We start from the raw sequence: 22,165 nt of genomic DNA on the forward strand, positions 1-22,165 counted from the left end.
AGTCACAAATTGGGCCTGACCTGGAATCAAAGTTCACCCTCTAGGATTCCAATTCTTTATGTCGCAGTCCGGTAAAGTCTACTAACCACAGTGATAAAATCAAACACAAAAAAGTTAGACGAGCTGTGAAATCCAGCTGCCCAGGGACTCCCGTCCTTAGAGGCTCTACACGTTCACTTTCCAGCAGCTCACCAACATGTTTCTGACCTACAGTGAGTGGCGAAGGGGCCTCTGAGCCTGGACACCAAGACCCGCTTCTCAGCCCCACCCAGGAAGAGAGAAAGCTCACCGTTTCCTACTGGAGTAACATTTTCATTCCCATTGCGAAATGACCCAGCAAAGGACCTGCGATGTCCTGACATTGCTAGCATAACTGGGAACCAACACCTCTGTGGGACCCAACACTGCTGCTCTGGTGCCTGCAAGGTCCTTTCTAGATCTCACAAGCACATGGTATAGCTAATTGTAATGTTCTGGCACATGAACTGTGCTGAGCCTTCAGAAAATACAGGAAGGCAGATGCAGTGGTGAGCAGGTCTGTATACTTTGCAGTGCTGGGGACTGTACCTGTGGCTTTGTGTGTGCTGGACAAGGTCTGTCACTGGCAACACTTTCAGCCCTATTTTATGTATTTATTTATTTGGTGTTTTGAGATAAGGTATATCCTGTAGGCCAGGTTGGCCTGGAACTCACTGAAACTCTTGACAGTCCTCCTGCCTCAGCCTCATGGGGGCTGCAATTCTAGGTGGCAAGTCAATCATGGTGCAGCTCAGCTATTTGTTTTAAGCTTGGCGTTCTGACGTTAGCTTTGTTTACAAGCTCACCCTTAATTTTCGAGAGGTGGCATACAGGTTAGCTGGGCTACATGCACTTTTTTCTTGGTGGGGAAGGTGGTATAAAAATCTCTAAAATCAGACATGATCAAAATAGGTATAAAATAGTAACAAACTAGAAACAGTTTCTTTTAACTTTACCTCCAAAGGTTCTATTATAACCACCAAAGGAAAAAGTTTGGGGTATTAAAAAAGAAAAATCTTGATTGACTGGAATCCAGCCACATAAATGCTAATATTAAGTTATCCTTTTTTTAATTTATCATACATGAAAGACAGCAAATACCTGAAAATAAGGTTCTGTCAAGAAAGTGTTAGAGCACAAACTTCTGCAGTGTGCTTCAAGATTAACCCAGAGTTTTCTGCAAGGTTAACAGACAGGCTTTTCTCCCCAGTCAGGAAGTTCCCGGGAACAATTCCAAGCTGGCCAAGCTCCTGGCCCTCCAGCAGGAGCTGCACTTAGTCTGCATAATCACACGGGACCTAGAAGCCCGTCCTGCAATAAGGTGATCTCTCCACGCCTTCTGCTATAAAACAGTGCTCAGGTGGGCAGGGAAGACTGTTGGCCTTTTGCAGAGAAAGTCCTGGGCCACAGAACTCTGGAGAGGCCATGAGTGTTGGTACTCTTCCACAGCACTTTAGTGCAACATGATTTAAACATCAGTGATTTTTTCCAAGTGTGTGACTTTAGCTTCAGGAGTACCCGCCAGGCTGTGGCTAGCGGCCGGCTAGGACAGTCCTGCTTGATCCGAGTCCTTCTGACCGGAGGCCGTTTTTCATGTCCATCCTCCTATCTGCTAGAAGGGTCTTTTTAGGTAAGGAGGCCATCTAAACAGAGGAAGAAAGGAAGTTCAGTTTGTGTCTTGGGAGAAAAGCCAGCAGCAAAATGGTAACGAGGGCCTCGTCCTGCCAGTCTGAAGCACCCACTCCAAACACAGAGGGCACCACAGTGCTTCCTCATTTCACCACGGTCATGAGAAACCCTGCACCACAGTGCGGAGCGCAGCCCGAATGGACAATGCTTCCAGTGAGTGCTGCCTGCACGGCATGCTACACGCATCACCTCATCTAGTTCCTCCAGTCAGAGAAGGACGCAGTACCGACTGGAGTAGTGGAGGGGAACTAGGGAGCGAGAAGAATGAACTTGCACAGGGTTACTAAGATTGTGACAGCTGAAGCCCAGGCCACTTGACTCCAACCCTGGGACTAGAACCCTGACCCTGCAGTGCTGCTGTGAGCCCCGGCCTCCTACCAGAGGGGGCAAAGGTGCTTCCAGCTGTCTTCCAAGGAAGGAAAGCAGTCGCCTCCAGATAAGGCCACTTCCCAAAAACATAATTCCTGTAATCAGCCAAAACACCCGATGGTCCTGAAAGAGAACAGAGTTTGCTTATCACAAAAGGTTAGGTCTTGGAGGGAAATTTTCCTCGGGGTTTTGTTTAAAGGAAGCGTTCTGTTGTCCCAAGGGCTTATCTCCACAGAAAGGAACTAAGAACAGTACTGCGAGGACTGCGAGCCGAAGACTGAGACCCAGGGGACAGCGTCACCTCTCAAACATCCCAGGAATGCACACAATGAAGCCACCAGGGTATGTTAAGGCAAGGCTTTGCCTTGTTACCAGGGGGGCTTTGAATTCCTGGGCTCAGGAGATCCTCCTGCCACAGCCTCCCCAGCAGCTGAGTACACAGGTGTGCCGGCTGCACAGGTAAGACCCAAGAACTAAAACACAACAAAAACCCTTGGGTTTTGTGTCTTTGGAAAAATGGGCATTGAGAAAAATATTAAGAGTTAAGTATAAAACAATTAGTTAGGGTTGCTTATCCCTTATCTGAAATCCTTAGGACCAAACATATTTTAGACTACGGATTTAGGACACTGATTGAGAAAATGGCATTTTTTTTTTGGAGTCAAAATATAAAACTTGGATTTCATATGCCCCCATCTGTGTATATTAGTCCAAAGGTGATTTATACAATGTTTTTACTTTTTTGAGACGGGGTCTTCCTGTAGCCCCAGCTGGCCAGGAAATCAAAATGTAGACCATGTTGGCCTCGATCCCACAGAGATCTGCCTGCCTGTCTCCCTAGCGCTGGGATTAAAGGTGTGTGCGTCCACACCCCTCATACAGTATTTTTAGGGAATGTACATCTTAACTGACACCAGATGAAATTAGCTGTGGAGTTTCCCACTTCGGGTCATGCTAGCACTCACAAAGCTTAGAATTATGAAGCATCTCCTCTTTTGAGTTTTCAGATTTTAACCTGCATTTGGTATGTGATTTCTTTTTTCTCTCTTTATTTTTTTCTTTTTTTTTTTTTTGTTTTTTTTTCCTTTTCTTTTGCTGTGATTTTTTTAAACAAGCAAGAAAAAAAAAGTTTATATTTTACATGTGTGTTTTGCCTGCATGTATGTAAGTGCACTATGTACATGCAATGCCTGTAGAGGCCAGAACACATTGGATCTCCTGGAAGTGGAGTTAAGGATGGTTGTTAGCCGCCATGTGGTGCTGGGCCCCAAACCTGGGTCCTCTGCAAGAGCAGCCAGTGCTCTTAACCACTGAGCATCTCTCCAGTCCCTGTCAGACTTGAGCAGTGAGTAGGAGTTAACCAGACAACGAAGGTGGCTTGAGGAGGCGTGGAGCCAGCATTCCGAGAAGAACCCAGAAGGAGCAGCCTGCCGGAGGGGCTGCAGGCCCAGGAGGAGCCCGGGATCCAGAAGCTAACCACACGTCGGAACACCTGAGTGCGGAAGTCTGAGCCGGTCTCTACTCTTTATTTATTTTTGTCTTTTTGAAGCAGGGTCTACTCACTATGTAGACCAGGCTGGCCTTGAACACACAGAGATCCGCCTGCCTCTCTGCCTCCCAAGTGTTGGGACTACAGGGGTGTGCCACCACGCCCGGCTTTATTTTTAAAATGTGTTTATTATTTTGATTCTGTGTGTATGAGTGTACTGCCTGCATGGAGATAGGCACCTCCATGTCGTGTGATGCCTGCAGAGGAGGGTGTTTGATTTCCTGGAACTGGAGTTTTGGATGGTTGTGAGCTGTCACGTGGGTGCTGGGACTCAAACCTGGGTCCACTGCAAGAGCAGTCAGTGCTCTTACCCGCTGAGTCATCTCTCCAGCCCGATAATGTCTTTTACAGACCACCTTTACAAGTGTGTGGTCCTGATGAGGTGACATTAGACAGACCAGAGTGGCAGAAATGACAACCGGGGACCAGACAGCAGAGCTGGCTGCACCCTGGGATCTCTGCTACAACCCTCTGAAAACACAAGGTGGCAGCGTATAGGAGCCCTGGGAGTTCAGTGCTGTGTGGGTGCGGAAAGGCAAGAGCGAGCACCTCTGGGTTGGACTAGGTCTGCAACTTCAATCTTCTGAGCCTACTTTCCCATCTGTAAAGCAGGGAGTGCCCATTTTCAGAGCTATGAGACCGCATCCAACGAGCCCTCTGAAGGTCTGACAGCTAGTCCTCAGGGTCACCCTGACTAGATTTAATCACCCAGGACACAGGTCTACAAGGGTATTCCTGGACAGGGAAGTGCCACTTGCTTCCTGATGTGGACACTGTGACCAGCCACCTCATGTTCAGCCACCATGACAGACTGTATCCTTCTTAAAGTGTGGGTCAAAATAAACCTGTCTGCGGCTGGAGAGATGCTCAGCAGTTAAGAGCACTGGCTGCTTGTGCAGGGGACCGGGGTTCGACTTGCAGCACCCATGCTGAGGCCAACAGCTGCCTATAACTCCAGTTCCTGGGGAGCTGACACTCTTCTGACTCCCTCGGCCACTGTGTGCCATGGGTGTACTTACACACATGCAGGCAGTACCCTCATATACACAACAAGCTAGAAAACCTCCCTCCCTCCTGCCGCTTTGCGGGGGCTTTTTGTCACAGCAATGAGAAAACACAGCAGGTCACACTTAAATAAAAACTACCAATTTTCTAAATTAGGACTTAAAAAAATCCTCTAAGTTCTTACAATAATATTCTTACCTCTTCAAGGGAAGACTCCAAATTCATCCCAAAAGCAACTCCCATTAGTCCAAAGAGTGAGAGGGAGAAGGTCCCCATGGTCAGCTGCAGGTTTAACCTCATCATCACGTTGCGATGGCTGGAGGGAGGACACCAACTCAGTCAGAAAACAGGAAGCTGCCTGCAAACAGCTCCTACGACGGCTAGCACCGCCAATGCAAAAGGACTCAGAATCACCACGGGCGAACCTCCAGGCACGTCTCTGGGGTTTCTCGATTAGGCTGAGCTGAGCAGAGCAGACCCATCGACAGTGGGCAGCCCCACCCCCTGGACTCAGGTTCTGGATGGTGATGGGAGAAAGCAAGCCGAGCACCAGCATCATCTCTCTAACTGACCGTGGACAATATGTGACCAGCTGCCTCCAGTTCCTGTTGCATGACTTCCCTACCAGGATGGACTGTTCCCTGAACTGTGAGTCCAAACACACAGCCCCCCTCCCCAAGTTGCTTTTGTCAGGTCCCAGTAATGTGTAAGGTAACGAACACAACCCTACTACTGTGGACCAGTCAGATGTGAGGGCGTGAGTCCCTCCAAAATGGTATCACCTTAACTTAACTGCTTTGTAGTAATTATTTTATGTCTTTGTTATTTTTATTTTATGTGTATGAGTGTATTGCCTGCATGTATGTAAGGGCAACTGTGTTATGCAATGCCTGTGGAGGACAGAAGAGGGTCACCTGGAACTGCAGTTATGGATGGTTGTTAGCTGCCATGTGGGTGTGGGATTTGAACCCAGGTCTTCTGCAAGAGCAGCCAGTGCTTTTAACCGCTTAGTCACCTCTCCAGTCCCTGTTTTTGTTTTTTGAGGCAGGGTCTCCCTGTAGCCCCAGCTGTCCTGGAACTCAATATGTAGACCAGGCTGGCCTCATAGAGATCTGCCTACCTCTGCCTCCTGGGTGCTGGGATTAAAGATGTGTGCCACGACACCTGGCTTGCTTTACAGTATTTTATAACCAAAGTCCTCTCAGTGCTCTCTTACCTGTCTAGATTGATGAAGATGATGCTCTGTGAGTCATCAATGAGAACCCTCAGCTCCCGGGCATCATTGGAAAGATCCTCAGCTAGGCGGTAGTAGTTCTCCAGCAGCAGCTCCATCTCCTCTGCGTGGTCGATCCCAGAGCTGCTCTTCTCACTTCAAAGAGTTAGCACAGTCACCTCAGTGTGCGCTGTGTGTCTGTTGCCCCAACCAGCTGCCAGTCAGCTAGCCTTTTCTGATCTGTTGTGCTTAAGGTCCATCTGTGCAACACTATGCCAACTGATCCTGACTCCCAACAGTCAGCTCCTTACACAGTCTATTTAGGTTGCTGTGTACCATGGCCCTAATCCAAGAGACCCATGTAAACACAAGCCACCAGTTACTGGAAAATGCAAATCTTAACGCCAATGAGTTAGTGCAAATCCTAAACCACAGCCCAGTACAAGAAAACCCAAACTCAAAATAGACATAAACGCATTTCCCCGGGACACAACCTAGTGCAGTGGCAGCTGATCTCCCGGGAGGGCGAGCAGGGGGCTGTGACACCAGCGTCCCTGAGCATATCCCAGAGCACTGGGCTCCAGTTTCTCTGGACGACGTTGTTCTGACCGCAGCTGAGACACAACTTGGTATCTCCTTCCCTCTGAGCTCTCACCAGTCAAACATGGCAATCTGGGAGATGTTAGAGCCACACTGAGTCAGTTTGCTGCCTCTACTCGGCCATCTTGGAATGATGATGTGTGATGGGGGGGCGGGGTGTTCCATGTTTTGTCTTGGGGGAGTTTTTTCTTTTAAAAATTAATTAAGGAATTATTGTGTGCATGATGTATGGGGGTGATGTGTGCCATAGTGCAGGTATAGCGGTCAGAGGACAACCCTGTGGAGCTGGTTCTCTCTTGCCTTTATGTGGGTTCCAGGGATTGAGCTCAGGCTTGCGCACCAGCACCTTCCCCTACTGAGTGCCTCACTGACCGTCTTCCTTGTTTTTAGCTAATGGAGGGATGAGTACTGAGAACCGAGCCCTGTCTGGGAGTGCACTGTGTTGCACGCTGTGTCACACCGTCCTCTGGGCCTCTGCCGGGAAAGTAGACTCTAGTCTCCATTGTCTTCCAGTGCACCTCCTGGTACCACAGTGAGGACAGAGTGGCTGCACGGGGGAGTGTCTTGGTGGGCACAAGAGTACTGACCACACCTCATTAGAACTGGTTAAATGGTTTCTAATCGTAGAATGCGCCTAAGCGGTGAGCTTTTATAATCGACCCAATTTCCGGGGTCCATGCTCTCTCTTCGTTCCCCCTCTCCATGTGACTGTCTTGCCCTCCCTTCCACTCTGATTCCTAGGGAACATGGTTCATCACGTGTGTGTGCCATCTGGTGGCCGGTCCCTGGAGAATAACTGCTGCTTGCACCCTCCTCAGCCCTCACACCCTCTCCAGGCTATCAATGTGGCTGGAGAGAAAAACTCCTATACTCCTAGTTCAGAAAACGGTAGGCTATGAAAAGTCACTCTGAAGAGGAGGAGCATAGAATCACCAGGAGGACACGAACACCACGAGGCTGTACTCACAAGACCTGGGGGTCACTCCACTTGGTCAGACAGAGCTCTTCCAGCATCTCCTCTTCATCCAAAATCTCCAAAATTGACTCTTTGAAGATTTTAATGTCTGTTTCTAACTCAGAGAGACTGCAAGAATAGTTGCACAGAGACTATCAGTGGTGTCAACTACTAGAGTAGCAGGAGAGCAGAGCATCTCGGGGCATCTCCCATGCTGACCCACTAACACTCACTGTACACCGACTGACGGATATTTCAATTATAGAAATCAGTCATTCCTGAAGCTGAACTACTTGGCAAAACTAGTAGCTGAAGCAATGCCATCACCTGATTTGGTGGCTTCCAAGGTTACCTGTTCTGATTTAAAGTGTTTTGCCATATTTATCCTTAGCTAAGAGCTAAGGATGGGATTGGAAGGTGGCTTAACAGGCATCTTGTACACATCATAGGCTGGTTGGTAAGAAAACACAGGCAAGCAGGGCGTAGTGGTGCAGGCCTTTAATGCCAGCACTGGAGGCAGAGGCCGGCAGATCTCTGTGAGATCTGGTCTTAAATAGTGAGGTTCAGGTCAGGTGAGCATACTGGGAGACCCTGTCTCCAAACAAACAAACAAACAAACAAACAAATGCAAAAACAGGCCAAAAAAAGTCAATGAACCCACACTAGGCACAGGTCAGGAGGGAGTTAAGACAAGAAGACTCATAATCTCGCTTGTAGGGTTTTCATCAATACCAGGAATAAGATAAAGGCAGATCACGCCCTCTTTGTGTGGTGCTGGGGCTGAATCTGGGCCTTGTGCATGATGGGCAAAGGCACTTTCAGACACCTCTCTCCCCTCCCCCAACCCCTCTCCCCATCTCACTACGTAGCCCAGGCTGGCCTCACTTGTGGCAATTCCTCTGCTTTAGCCTCCTGATCATAGGTTGTGGGCCACCATACCCAGCTTAGATTGTTCTGAACTGATATAAAAACCCTCCAGTATTAGACAAACAACAACGACCCTAAAACCTTAAAAAATTTTAACTGGAGCTAGTGATATGGTTGGTTCAGTGGGTAAACCACCAAGCCTGAGTTCGACCTCTGGGCCCCACATGATGGGAGGAGAGAACCAACTCCTGAAAGTTGTCCTTTGACCTCCATATGTAGACACCACACACACACACACACACACACACACACACACACACACACACACACAGAGAGAGAGAGAAATAAATGTACTAGAACATTTTTGAGCTGTTGAGGCTGGAGAGATGCTCAGCAGTTGAGAACACTTGTTATTCTTTCAGAGGATCTGGTTCAATTCCCAGCACCCACATGGCGGCTAACAACTGCTTGTAACTCCAGTTCCAGAGGACCTGACACCTCTTCCGGCCTCTGTGGGCACTGCACACACATGGTGCACTTACATACATGCAGGCAAAACACTCATTTCTTTTGCGCTGTCAATTTTTTGCATGTTTCTTCTGTGGTGCTGGGAACTGAGCCAAGGCTTCACACACTCGGCAGGCACTCTACCACTGAGCCACCTCTGCAGCCCTTAACTGTTAAATCTTTAAGCAATTTTTAGGAGTACAAATCTGAGAGTATATTTAAATTAAGACACTAATTAAAATAGCATTTTTGAGACAGGGTCTCCTTGTAGCCCCAGGTGGCCTGGAACTCACCATGTAAACTAGGCTGGCCTTGATCTCACAGAGATCCATCTGCCTTTGCCTCCTGAGTGCTGGGAGTAAAGGTGTGAGCCATACATACCTGGTTCATGAACTCTGATTTTAAAAAGTAAAACATGGACCTTGGAAAAATGGATTTGGATTTAGGTCAGTGAATTTAGAAGTAACGTAAAGTTCTAGTTTTCAAAATGAAGACATCAACTGCTGAAGACAGGTGCCAGACAGACCTTGTAGATGCTTCATGTCTCCAGTAAGTTTCCAGAAGTACGAAGGTGTGTGCCGTTAGCCTCACCTCCCACCCACACTGCTTCAAAAATGTGTGGAATGGACATTTTCACAAGGAAACTAAACTCTAGCACTTGGCAGGCTGAGGCAGCTGCAAGTTTGAGGCCAGTGTGCGACAACGCAGCGAGTTCAAGACCAGGCCAGGACACTTGATGAAACCCAGTTTCATCCTCCACTCTCAGCCCCCAAGAGAAAATCAAGTCTGGCAGTGATGACACTGAAGGCAAACCAGGCAGTCACGGTCCCCAGCAAGAAAGAGTCAACTAGCCCTCAATGTGAACTGACGCTGACACCTGCTGTTGGGACCATGAGGGAGGCTGGTGCACTGTCTCTGACTTGGTCAGCACCCAAGTTTACCTTTTGCCATTCTGAAGGAGGATGTGCAGTTTGCTTCTGTCGACGGAGGAGTGCTTGGGGTCCACCAATGCATCTAGGGTCTCGAGGATCAGTGGCTGCAGGATGCTAAGTTTGCCCTGAAGAGTGTTGATCTAGATAACAACATGGCCTTTCATAAGAATTAAAACAATCTTTTTAGAATGTAGGATCAGTGAACCCTCTGCTTAAACACAGATATTTGTACCAGTCAGAAACACGGCGAGCATCTCAGAGCACAGGCCTCCCTGCTGGAACCCTATTTATGATGACTCAGAGCCTATGCCTCCTGCCTTAGAAGGGCATGCAATGCTGCCACCACGCAATGCGGCCACCAGGCTCAGATCTGGTCATCAGGGAATTAACTCTCAGACGTCTCCCTCCATAGTTACTATGAAAGAAATAGGGGATGAGTTCTTAAAACTTCACATTCGTGTTAAAACACAAATTTCACATTTGGTAGTCATAGCCATTTGTTTTATAAACAGAACACATTCAAAACTGATGCAGACAATTGCTTTTTGACAACTGCAACATGGGTACAGTAAGTCATTCGCTCAGATGGTAGAGCTTGTCTAGCATGCATAAAGCCCTGCTTAAACTGGACACAGCGTCACATGACTAATTGCAGTACTTAGTTGGTGCACGAAAACTGAAGCTTAACTTGGACTTTCGCGATATGTCAAGCCAGTGGAAGGTCAAAAGCGTGGTCTTCTTAAGTCAACACACACATGGCTCAGATTCAGCAGGAATGGTCCCATAGTTTACCTAAGATTGAGTTCCTGCAAACCATCTGTTGAACAGCTTAAGACTAATGAATCACACAGCAGAATTGGTGCTGTGGACACCAGCTTATTCAGCTTTATTGCAAAGCACAACTGATCTGACACGGGCTGGAGCCTGAAGCTGGGGTGCCTGCTGTAGACCCCTTTATTTTGAATACTGGGCTACTTCCAGGATCAGAAGACCTGGGCTGGGAATCTAATCACATCTATGGCCTCGGTTTCCGAAGGGGACATGAAACCTCTGCCCAGCAAGTGCTGGAGCTGGCATGGCTGGGGCCGTGCAGGGTTCCACTCGGGTCTTTATGAGGCACGCCTGCTCCTGGTGGGTGAGTCCCTCAAGTGGGCTGGGGGAGCGCATGGGAACGGCTTCTTGCCGCTGTGTAGTACCCTTTCAGAGACAGTCTTCCCAGGACCCCAAGTCCCGGCAAGAAGGCTGCACTAGACAATTGAGCTCCCTGTCCCTGTGGCTGACCTGGATCTGTTCCTGTGGCATGAGCGCCCAGGAGCCAGCCCAGCCCGTGCAACCTGTCGCCCACCAGTTTGCGCTGGAGCTGCTCCCCTGCAACCCCAGAAGGCAGGGCAGCCATCAAGGCCCTTGTTGGAGCAAAGCTGGCAAAGAGAAGGGCACTAGGTTCACCCAGTCTCCCTGGCGGCCAAGGCACACGTGCAGACATGCCTGTTTAGCTCTCCCGTTGTACACGCACACATGCAGACACGTCTGCTTAGCTCATCTCTGTTCTATATGCGTCTTCATTTAGCTCGGTTTGGTTGGGTCATATAGTTCAAGAACTAAGTACTATCCCCACTCAGCAGACTTCCTTAGCAAGACTCTGGCAGGGCTGGGCAACGGCCATGGAAATAACTAAAGCTAGCTGGTTCCCACACCATCATTTGAAACCAAAACAAGCTCCCAGCGATCAATATACAAGACCAGGCTTACCCAATATTGCAGGAGGGCCTCTACAGCTCTAAACTCGAATGGTAAGGAGTGCGTGACAAGCTGACCCTCTCCGGCCAACTGTGACGGAAGCTCCCGGAACAGCCACTGCTCTAAGTTTAAGTTACGATAATCCAGTATCAGAAGACACTCTGGCGTGATCACAGCTTTCAGATACTGGAAACAACAGCAAAGCACACACAGGTGAACACTGCACATCATTGTAAGGACGCAAGCCTCAAGCTGAGGGAGAAGGAAGTCACACAGCTGAGCTCATCCGGTTACTAATTCTGGATTAGCACTAACCAAAGCAGTGTTCATTTCGTTTTCCAAAAACCAACAAATAATACAAGTAAGGCACATTTTCACAAAGGGAAATTCAAATACGTGCGCCTTGACAACTCTCAGCTGTTCTCAGAACTGGAATCATACAAGGTAAACTGTGGGGACCTAAAGGCCCCACCTTGCATAGGTCCTAAAGGACGTTGCTGGGGCGCGGCCTGGCTTCCTTTGAAAGTCTGAAGAATACTTCCGCACTGCTGAGGAGTGCATGATCAGTGCGTGACCACCCTTAAGATACACCCTGGCGGGGGGCGGGAGGGGAGTTCCAGGTGCCTTTATAAGCTTTGGAACACTTGCAATAAATGACTCCCAGCTTGACTAGCATCTGAGTGTCCCCAAGTAATGGGGGCGGTGTGGGCTGGCGAACGGCATGCTTACTCATCCCCGATCCTCACCTCGCCAGGGGTCGCGGGTTCAAACCCCTGGCAGTAAACATTCCTTCTAAGAGGTAATTATGGACCGTTTTACCCAGAAAGGTGAGATTATATGTGGATGGCGTGTACCCATCATCTAAGTGACACAACTACCATTCTGGAGCCCCAGCTTTCTCCCTGTGCACCCATCTCTCCCAGAGAGCATGTCCAGAAGGGTGGCCACGAGAAGAGTGAGCAGCATTTTCTGGAGGAAGGACTCACTTGGAAGCAGACTGCTTCCACTGGGACTGTTTGGTTCATGTAGATTGAAAGATGAAAACCTGCCATCAAAGAGACTCTGAAAAAAGCAGAGTCGACCGCAGGGCCGACACCACTGAGGCCCGTGTCTCCTCATCTATTTCAAGACCCTAAGCTTTCACAACCAAAATAACTGAGGCACATGCTGACCTGGAACCATTAAGGAAATACAGTGTGCTCAGGGTGCTGAGCTCCTAGGAAGGGAGAACAATGTGCTTTAAGAGAACTCTGCACACAATTTAAACTAGGCTTCAAGACTCAACAGACCTTCCTGTATAGTGGAAAACCAGGCTTCTTCCTGTAGTAAAGGTTATACTATAATCACACATAACTGGACACAAGTGGGAAAATATCTATTCTAGCTGGGGTGGTGGTGTGTGCCTGTTAATCCCAGCACATGGGAGGTAGAGGCAGGATGATCTGGAGTTCAAGGTCATACTCAGTTCCACAGCGCTTATGGCCAGCCTTGGCTACATGAGGCCCTACATATAAAAATAAATTACCATCAAAATTCTCCTAATCATCTTATAAATACAGACTAAATTGAAACAACAATGAGCATGGTCAGAATTCCCCGACATAAATCTGAGCAGCACCTGCCAGATAAGCAGACGACAATCAGCCACGTAAAACGAGCCTAGCCGGTATGCATGCCTGCAGTTCCAGCACTCAGGAGGCAGAGGCAGGCAGAACTCTGTGAATTCGAGGCCAGCCTGGTCTACATAGTGCGTGAGCTTTAGACCAGCCTGGGCTACAGGGAGATCCTGTCTCAAAAAAACCAAAAACAACAACAACAAGAAAAAATCATACTCTTGTTATTTTCTGGCCTTGAACTCACAGAGCTCGCCTGCCTCCGCCTCCCGAGTGCTGAGACTAAAGGTGTGGCCACTGCACCAGCTAAAGGACCATATTTTCATTCCCGTTCCTTTTACCCAAGATGCTATCGAGACGCTGGGAAGCAGCACAGGGCAGCAGGGGCCAGACAGGGCAGTGGGGGCCAGTGGCCTCACCTCCATCCTCAGGATGATCCTGTTGTTCCTGGAGGTGATGCTCATCACGTGCTGGAACCTCAGGTCTCTGGCCTGCAGTGCCAGCTCCTGGTACAATTCTGTTTTCTTCTTTTCTGTAAGAGAGAGGGGATTACTCCGACAAGTTGATAAGCGTGGGCTCCCACACCAGGGCCCCTCCCAGCACCACCCCCAGCTTTCCCTTACACACACAGAGGTTAAAGCAAATCTTTAAGGGGCTGGAGGGATGGCTCAGCAGGTGACAGCACTGGCTGCTCTTGCAGAGGACTTGGGCTCCCAGCACCTGCATGCCGATCACCACTGCCCATAACTCCAGTTGTAAGGAATCCAACACCTCCACAGGCACCAGGCACACATGTGGTGTGCCTACATATATGAAGGCAAAACACTCACACACCAAAATAAAAATAAAATTTAAAAAAGTCTTTATGGGGCTGGAGAGATGGCTCAGCAGTTAAGAGCACTGGCTGGTCTTGCAGAGGACCCATGTTCAATCCCCAGCATCCACATGGCAGCTAACAACTGTCTGTAACTCCAGGTCTAGAGGAATATGATGCCCTCTCTGACCTCCATGGGCACTGCATGACACAGGGGCACTTACATACATGCAGGCAATACACTCTACATACAAAAGAAATATTCAAGGTCTACTAAACAGTCTTCCTCCCTCCCTTCCCTCACTCCTTTTCTGACAGGGTCTCATGTACCCAAGCTGGCCCTCAACGCTTTACAAAGCCAAGGGATGACCTTGAACCTCTGATTATGGGCATGAGCTTTTGAACCTCTGATTATGGGCATGTGCCACCAGATCCAGTTTTTGTGGTGCTGGGATCAAATGTTGTCCTGGCACGTGGCAAGCTCTCTGCTAAGGAGCTACAGCCCTGGCTTGCATAGCCACTTTTCTTTCTGAGACGGGGCCTCATGCAGTCCACCATAGCTAAGAATGACCTTGAACTCCTGCCTTCACGTCTCAACTTCTGCGATTAGAGTGTGCACTACCACAGCCGGTTTATACAGCGCTGGGGATTAAACCCAGAGCTTCCCGCATGCTGCGCACTCTCTACCAACACCAACTGAACTACATCCCCTGCACACAGTCACTTTTCTCGAACATGAATTTTATTACACCAATTTTTGCCACTATAACATCATATTCAGTACTATGAATCTGTGAACGAATGAGTTTGATAACTGTTTATTCCTGGTGAGAAATAAAACGAGAAAAGTCAGTACTTACAGGAGAGTCTCCTCCCTAAAATTTAAACGTACTAGCTAAGAACACAGCATGTGAGAGACACCCAGGATAGCTGAGGACAGCGGCCATGGGCCGCGGGCCACGGGCCACACTCCTGCCACAGGGATGAAGCAGAACACGCCGGGAGACACTGAGCCACAAACACCAGATCTCAGCAAGCCACACCAGGACCACAGGGCTCCATGGGAGAGGGGGAACTGGGTCTTAAGCCACTGGGGAAAGCAGTATCTAGTTTCATTTTGAAAAGTGGCTATTCACAGAAGGCAGACTGTCATGGGCTGGCCTCCTAGTGCCCTGCCTGCCCTTCTTGTCTTACCCACTGGAACGGCAGTGTGGTGATGGAGTTCAACTTTAAACCTGTTTCAGAAGTAACAGGAAGCGGAGGGCAGTGCAAGGAGACAGACAAAAGGGGAGCAGAAGGGCAGAGCAGCAGCCACGCCAGCTCTGTGCCAAGAGGCTCCTTACACATCCTGTGAGTCCAAGGGCTCTGCCAAAAGGAAGTGGTTCTACCAGAACTGCACCGTTAGGTGCCGCCAGTCCACGGGGGTTGGGGAGGGGAAGCGGGGGTTGAGGAGCAAGAAGTGCCACCAGTCCCGGGAGGACTGAGGGAAAGGTGCTGGAAAAATACCTCCTTCAACACAGCTGTGCACATGGGAACCTTCTACGCAATTCTTTCCAAAGTTCTACCACATTCACTAGTTCACTGACGAAAACAGTGGTTTGGAAGAAAACAAAGATACTCACCGAAAGAAGTCACGTTTCCTTCCTTGTCAAACTTTGTCTAAGGATAGATCATAAAACACAGTATTAATCTCTTCCACTTAGTGTATTCACACACTGAGAAACAGCCTCAGAATACTAACTGCAGTTGTGACTCAGACCTGTCCTTCTCTAAGTTACACACAGTTGAGGAGTGAGAAGAAAAATCCTGTCTGCTGACATACACCTGACCTGCCACCAGGTGTCTGCTTTGGGTGACCATGGCCACTGCGAGCGGCCTATGCTGGACTGGACGCAGGAGGAACTAGAGATGCCAGGAGGGAAGCTGCAGTTGTGCCCTGCCCTGAGTGTGGTGGCTCTTCAGCCTCACTGTGCTCTTTTTGGGGTTCTGGAACCATGTTTCATGGAGGGCTGGTCACAGACACCCTGGTACAGAACTGAGGGGCATGGGACTAAGGCAAACGAATCTTCATATCCTCCTGCAAAAACGTCATCTGGAGCTGGAGAGATGGCTCAGTGGTTAGGAGCACTGGCGGCTCTTGAAGAGGACCTGGGTTCAATTCCCAGCACCCACATGGTGGTTAACAACGTCCATAACTCCAGTTCCAGGGGATCTGACACCCTCTTCTGACCTCCGAGGGCACTGAATGACATGGGTGTACTCACACACGTGTAGGCAATACACTCATACACATAAAATAGAAATAATAAATAAAATTTAAAGTGTCTCCTGCACCTCAGTTGTCAGCAGGTTGGAGAAGCCCAGATGGTGGCAAGGACTTTCTCACCCAAAGAGGAGTTCAGAGTGATCCCCTGGGCTGGGCTATCACTCAGTGGAACATCATGCCACCCTGCCTTGCTGATGTCGGGGCCAACAACCCAAGCCTGGGAACTTAATGAGCACAGGAGTACTTAGTTTGTGCCTGGCTGTGCCATGTACTCACCACAGTGAACACCTGGGCCACGCTGGCTAATGTGGCTTGAGCAGCGTCAGAAGTTCTAAACCGGTGAACATCACCTAAACGAAGAATTGCAGCATTACCCATGACCATGACTGGTTTTCCCAGAGGCTGAGTTCCAACTCTCCTTGTAAGTGGAGCCCTCAGAACACTGTTTTAGAACTCCTTCCTCCAAGAAAATGCAGTAGTGTTCTGCTGGGACTCCAGTACCTCCCACCACCTACCTGTGCTAATTCACACAACTTAATTATCTGAGGTCTGTCCCTTCTCTATGCCACAAAGATCAGCTGGAGCTGAGGTGAACGCTCCGTGGTAGAACACCTGCCTAAATGCACAGGGCCCTGGGTTCTGACTCCAGCAGTGTCCAAAAGTAAAAAATAAAAGTAAAATAAATGAACATTTGTTTACTTAGTGTGTGGAGGGGGTGCACGTGTGAGGAGCAGAGGACAACTTGAGGGAGTTGGTCTTTCTTCCATGTCGATCCTGGGGATTGAACCCAGGTTACCTGCTGTCACCTCCAAAATAAAATTTACAAAAGGAACTGAGAAGCGTCAGGTGCACAAGCTGGCAGAGAGTAGTGTCACCACGACTGCTGTTCTCAATTTCCACCTTTACCGTAAAGGTTCCTCTGGGTTCCCAAGCATCACCAAAGGAGGGACTCGGAGGTAACTAATAAAGGCAGTGTGGGGGGCACTAGTGTGGGGGGCACTGATGGAACACTGCTCACGGAGGGGCACTTTCCAGTAGAATTCAGGAGTGTCTGAGGCTGCTGTCTGTCTCTTGAGAAAGACCCACAACCCAGTGCAGTCCTGTTTGTTTCTGAGTGGAATCTGCACTCACAGCTGTGAATGGCTACCAGGTTCACCAGCAGCAGAAGCCTCCTCTTCTCGCACTGGAGGCCTCTCTGGCTGTCTCTTACACAGCATCTGAAGACAGGCTTTACCGGGGTGAGTGCTCACCACACGGTCTCAAAATTCCTCACCTTCACGGCTAGGTGGGCCCTACCCTATGTCTGTAAATGTGCTCAGTAAGAGAAATGAACAGAATTGAAAACTCTCCATCATGCCAGTTGAGGAGGCTTCTGTCTACATTCCCAGCCCTTTTGAGGCCGAGGCAGTACAACGGCTGTGAATTTGGCTTCGGCTACAAGAATAAGCTCCACGCCAGCCTGGGCTACAGACTGAGACTGTAGAAAAAAGAAAAAAAAAAATCCGCTGGAGAGATGGCTCAACAGTTAAAGAGCACTGGCTGCTCTTCCAGAAGCTCTGGGTTCGAATCCTAACACACACAAGGTGGCTAACAATGTCTGTAACTCCAGTTCCAGGGGGATCCAGCGCCCACTTCTGACCTCTGCGGGCACTGCGTGACACCAGTGCACTTACATGCAGACAATACACTCATACACGTTAAAGAGTAACCAATAAAAATACTAAAAAAGCTGGAGAGAGAGCTCAGGGGTGAAGAGCACTGACTGCTCTTGTAGAGGACTCAGGACAACCGTCCTTAACTCCAGTTCCAGGGGAATCCGAAGCCCTCTTCTGATCTCCGCAGCATTGCACGACACGGATGCATTGACATACATGCAGACAATACACCCATACACATAAAATAAAAATGATAAATAAAATGTGTATCTATTTAAAAAGCCCCTGCACGTATGGAAGCGCCATCAGGTCACCCATTCCTGGGGCTGGAGCCGGCTCAGAGGGGTGGGCCCGCTGTCAACCTGAGGACCTGACTCGGTCACTTAGAAGGGCAGAACCGGCTCCTGCAAGCTGTCCTCTGACCTAATCCCCTTGCACGCTGAATTTAAAACACACCACACAAAAGGAGACTGAGCCTAAAGTAACTCAGCATCTAGGCGGGACCAGGCGGGGCTACACGGAGTCCCGCCAGGGCCGCAAAGGTCAGGCGGCGGCGCAAGGGCGGCGGCGCCCGCGTCCCGCCCTCCTACCTGCGGCCCGGCTCCAACTGAGCAGCGGGGTCGCGCGGCCGCACCAGGCCGCAGGGCTGCGGCGCAAAGCCGCCGCACACAGGGCCGGAGCAGACCGGGCCGCGCGGGGCAGTAGCCGGGGCAAGCCCATGGCGCTGGGTCGACCGCGAGCGACGCCAGCCCGGCATGCCAGACAGGGAAGGCTCCACGCCCCGCCGCCCCCACGCACTGCGCCTGCGCTCACCCCCGTACTGCGCCTGCGCTCACCCCGTACTGCGCCTGCGCGCCCCACCGCCCCGCACACTGCGCCAGCGCTCGCCCCCGTACTGCGCCTTCGCGCCCCACCGCCCCCGCGTACTGCGTCTGCGCTCACCCCGCACTGCGCTTGCGCGCCCCTCCGCCGCACCCCTGCCCGGAGCCGGGTGACTTGCGTCTCTTGTACTGGCTGCCAGGTGGGTCTGCTGCTGTTCCTGGCGGACCTCTGCGTTTGAGCCCTGTCCAGCACGTCAAGGGTCCATTATTGATTGATTGATTGATTGATTGATTGATTGCTTATTTTAATATTTCATTTATTGTTTTTATTTTATGCGTACGAATGTATCCCCTGCGTGTGAGTGCACCCGTGTCGTGCAGTGCCCCGGAGGTCAGAAAAGGGCGTCAGATTCCCCTGGAACTGGAGTTAAGAACGGCTCCTTGCTGCAATGTCGGTGCTGGGAATCGAACCCAGGTCCTCTGCAAGAACAGTCAGTGCCATCTCTCCAGCCCCATTATTTATTTTTTAATATCTTATTTTTATTTTATCCGTATGGGTGTACTGACTGCGTGGGTTTAAGTGCGCCCGTGTAGTGCAATATCCCTGGAGGACAGAAGTGGGCGTTGAATTCCCTGGAACTGGAGTTGCAGAAGCACACACACAGAGCCAGGAGGCTTTAATCTTAATGCCAGCACTTGGGAGGCAGAGGCAGGCAGATCTCTGTGAGTTCGAGGTGAATCCAAGCTACAGGGAAACCCTGTCTCTAGAATAATAATAATAATAATAGAGATGACTCAGGGGTTAAGGGCACTGGCTGCTCTTGCAGAGGACCCTGGTTCGGTTCCCAGTACCCACATGGCATCTAAGAACCATCTGTAATTCAAATTCTAGGGAATCTGACACCCTCTTCCGACCTCTGGGGGCATTACACCCGACATGGGTGCACTTACATGCAGAAATAATACTCATACACATAAAATAAATAACATGAAGGATGGTGAGTCAAGTTTCTGCTACAGAAAAATGAGAAACTGGCAAGAATGTTGGCACAGCTCTTAATTTCAGCCCTTGGGAGGTGGGGACTAGGGGCTCCCGAGGTCAAGGTCATCCTCAGTTACTGAGAGGTTTGTTTTTTTTTGGTCTGTTTTGTTTTGTTTGTTTGGTCTTTTTGAGACAGGGTCTCCCTGTAGCCCCAGCTGTCCTGGAACTCACTATGTAGACCAGGCTGGCCTTGAACTCACAGAGATCTGCCTGCCTCTGCCCCCCCCCCAGTGCTGGGATTAAAGGCGTGCGACACCATGCCCGCCCAGCAGTTATTGAGAGTTTGAGTCCAGCCTGAGTTACATGAGACCCTGTCTCCACATCCCTTTCCCTTCCCTGAAAAGAAAAGAAAATGTGAGTCAATAGATTTGTTGTCCCCTCCATAGGGGCAAAACCCACCACAGACACAAGATCCACAGATTTCCCTTCATTGTCTGGGAACGAAGACGTAAGGCATGACAGTGAACCATTTATTCTGCCCGGCATCGAGGATGAAGAAGATGGAGTGGGATGACTGTGGACACAGAGGCTCCAGTAGATGTTTGACTTGGACACAGAGGGCTAGTGAGCGCTTAAAGCATTCCTCCAGGTGAAGTCTGGGAAGAACCTTCATTGTTCTGAAGACAGCTAGTAGAGCTTTAATTACTAAGAGCCTTAATGATGTTCTCCGACACGCTCCTTTGAGAAAAAAATCGTAACAACTTCTTCCTCTTCTTCCCCCTCCCTTCTCCTTCACAGGGTCTTCCTTAGCCCCAGCTAGCCTGGAACTTGTTATGTAGACCAGGATGGCCTCGATCTCACAGAGATCCGCCTGCCTCTGCCTCCTGGGTGCTGGGATTACAGCACACCCAGCTATAACTTCTTTTAAATGTATCTTTTCTCCCAGCATAACTCTACAGCTCTAAAACGACCTTGCAAAACCCTGGGCAAATGCTACCGATCATTAGACCCCTGGTCCTGTAATTAATGGCGAGGCTTTAGAAATTAATCTGAAAAGGATGGGAGCCATTGGGGGGCACTGTGAGCACAGAAGCAATGGGTGGCAGGTTAATAGTCTGATTTATTTAAATTTTTAGCAGCATTAGGAAATGGAACCCAAGGCTTTATGAATTTGAGGCAAAGCCCTGTCCAGCCATGTGGAGGTAGAGGGACATTCTCAGCCTTTTAGCAAGTTTGAGTCTAGACTGAGCTCTTGAGACCCAGCCAGCAAAGAAAGAAGCCAGGCGTGGTGGGGCACAGCTTTGATCTGGAGGCAGAAACAGGCAGATCTCTGTGAGTTTGAGGCCACCGTGGTCTACATGGTGAGTTCCAGGTCAGTCAAGGAGATAGTGAATCTGTCTCAGGAAAAACAACCAAATGAGAAGGTGTTCAGTGTGAGAAACAGTGACCCCCCCACTTCAGAATGCAGGTACTGGAGATTTAGAGTATTGAAAGCAGTGCCCCCCCCACTTCAGAATACAGGTACTAGAGATTTAGAGTATTGAAAGCAGTGCCCCCCCCCCTCCAGAATACAGGTACTGGAGATTTAGAGTATTGAAAGCAGTGCCCCCCCCCCTCCAGAATACAGGTACTGGAGATTTAGAGTATTGAAAGCAGTGCCCCCCCCCCTCCAGAATACAGGTACTGGAGATTTAGAGTATTGAAAGCAGTGCCCCCCCCCCTCCAGAATACAGGTACTGGAGATTTAGAGTATTGAAAGCAGTGCCCCCCCCCCTCCAGAATACAGGTACTGGAGATTTAGAGTATTGAAAGCAGTGCCCCCCCCCCTCCAGAATACAGGTACTGGAGATTTAGAGTATTGAAAGCAGTGCCCCCCCCCCTCCAGAATACAGGTACTGGAGATTTAGAGTATTGAAAGCAGTGCCCCCCCCCCTCCAGAATACAGGTACTGGAGATTTAGAGTATTGAAAGCAGTGCCCCCCCCCCTCCAGAATACAGGTACTGGAGATTTAGAGTATTGAAAGCAGTGCCCCCCCCCCTCCAGAATACAGGTACTGGAGATTTAGAGTATTGAAAGCAGTGCCCCCCCCCCTCCAGAATACAGGTACTGGAGATTTAGAGTATTGAAAGTAGTGACCCCCCCACTTCAGAATACAGGTACTAGAGATTTAGAGTATTGAAAGCAGTGACCCCCCCACTTCAGAATACAGGTACTAGAGATTTAGAGTGTTGAAAGCAGTGACCCCCCCCCCACTTCAGAATGCAGGTACTGGAGACTTAGAGTATTGAAAGCAAGACATTTATTTTTGGTTGTGTTGCTTGGTATCAGCCTGGACAAAGGCAGAAATGACTGGTGCACTAATTTGGTGCAAAACAGTAACTTTTACATTCCTGTGTTTCTTTGCCCTTCAAATCTCTCATTAGCTGAGTTCAGGGAGGTGCAGTCTTCACAATGTGTCTAGCATCACCTCGCCCCAGCTTCCCCATCTACGCGTTCAGGATGCAAAGCAGTATCTAATGAATATGCTGGGCTCCAGAGCCTTTCCTTTTCTGACCTGGGCTCAGTCATATAG

At 49.6% G+C, this 22,165-nt stretch overlaps 1 protein-coding gene across 1 annotated transcript; it reads right to left on the minus strand.

Moving 5' to 3' along the window:
• Window positions 1-41: 41 nt before the first annotated feature.
• Window positions 42-18,591, minus strand: Mrs2 (magnesium transporter MRS2). The gene is made up of 11 exons (XM_008847105.3): window positions 18,380-18,591; window positions 16,411-16,484; window positions 15,491-15,527; window positions 13,474-13,586; window positions 11,454-11,627; window positions 9,714-9,844; window positions 7,411-7,527; window positions 5,847-5,999; window positions 4,829-4,946; window positions 2,086-2,199; window positions 42-1,661 (listed from the first exon to the last, which is right to left on the minus strand). Exons 1-11 carry the CDS (start codon window positions 18,507-18,509, stop codon window positions 1,551-1,553), a joined length of 1,272 nt encoding a protein of 423 aa, XP_008845327.1. The 5' UTR covers window positions 18,510-18,591; the 3' UTR covers window positions 42-1,550.
• Between the last annotated feature and the right edge of the window lie 3,574 nt (window positions 18,592-22,165).

The sequence above is a fragment of the Nannospalax galili genome, unplaced genomic scaffold (genome assembly GCF_000622305.1).
Source record: "Nannospalax galili isolate Female #2095 unplaced genomic scaffold, S.galili_v1.0 scaffold503, whole genome shotgun sequence".
Classification (NCBI taxonomy): domain Eukaryota; kingdom Metazoa; phylum Chordata; class Mammalia; order Rodentia; family Spalacidae; genus Nannospalax; species Nannospalax galili.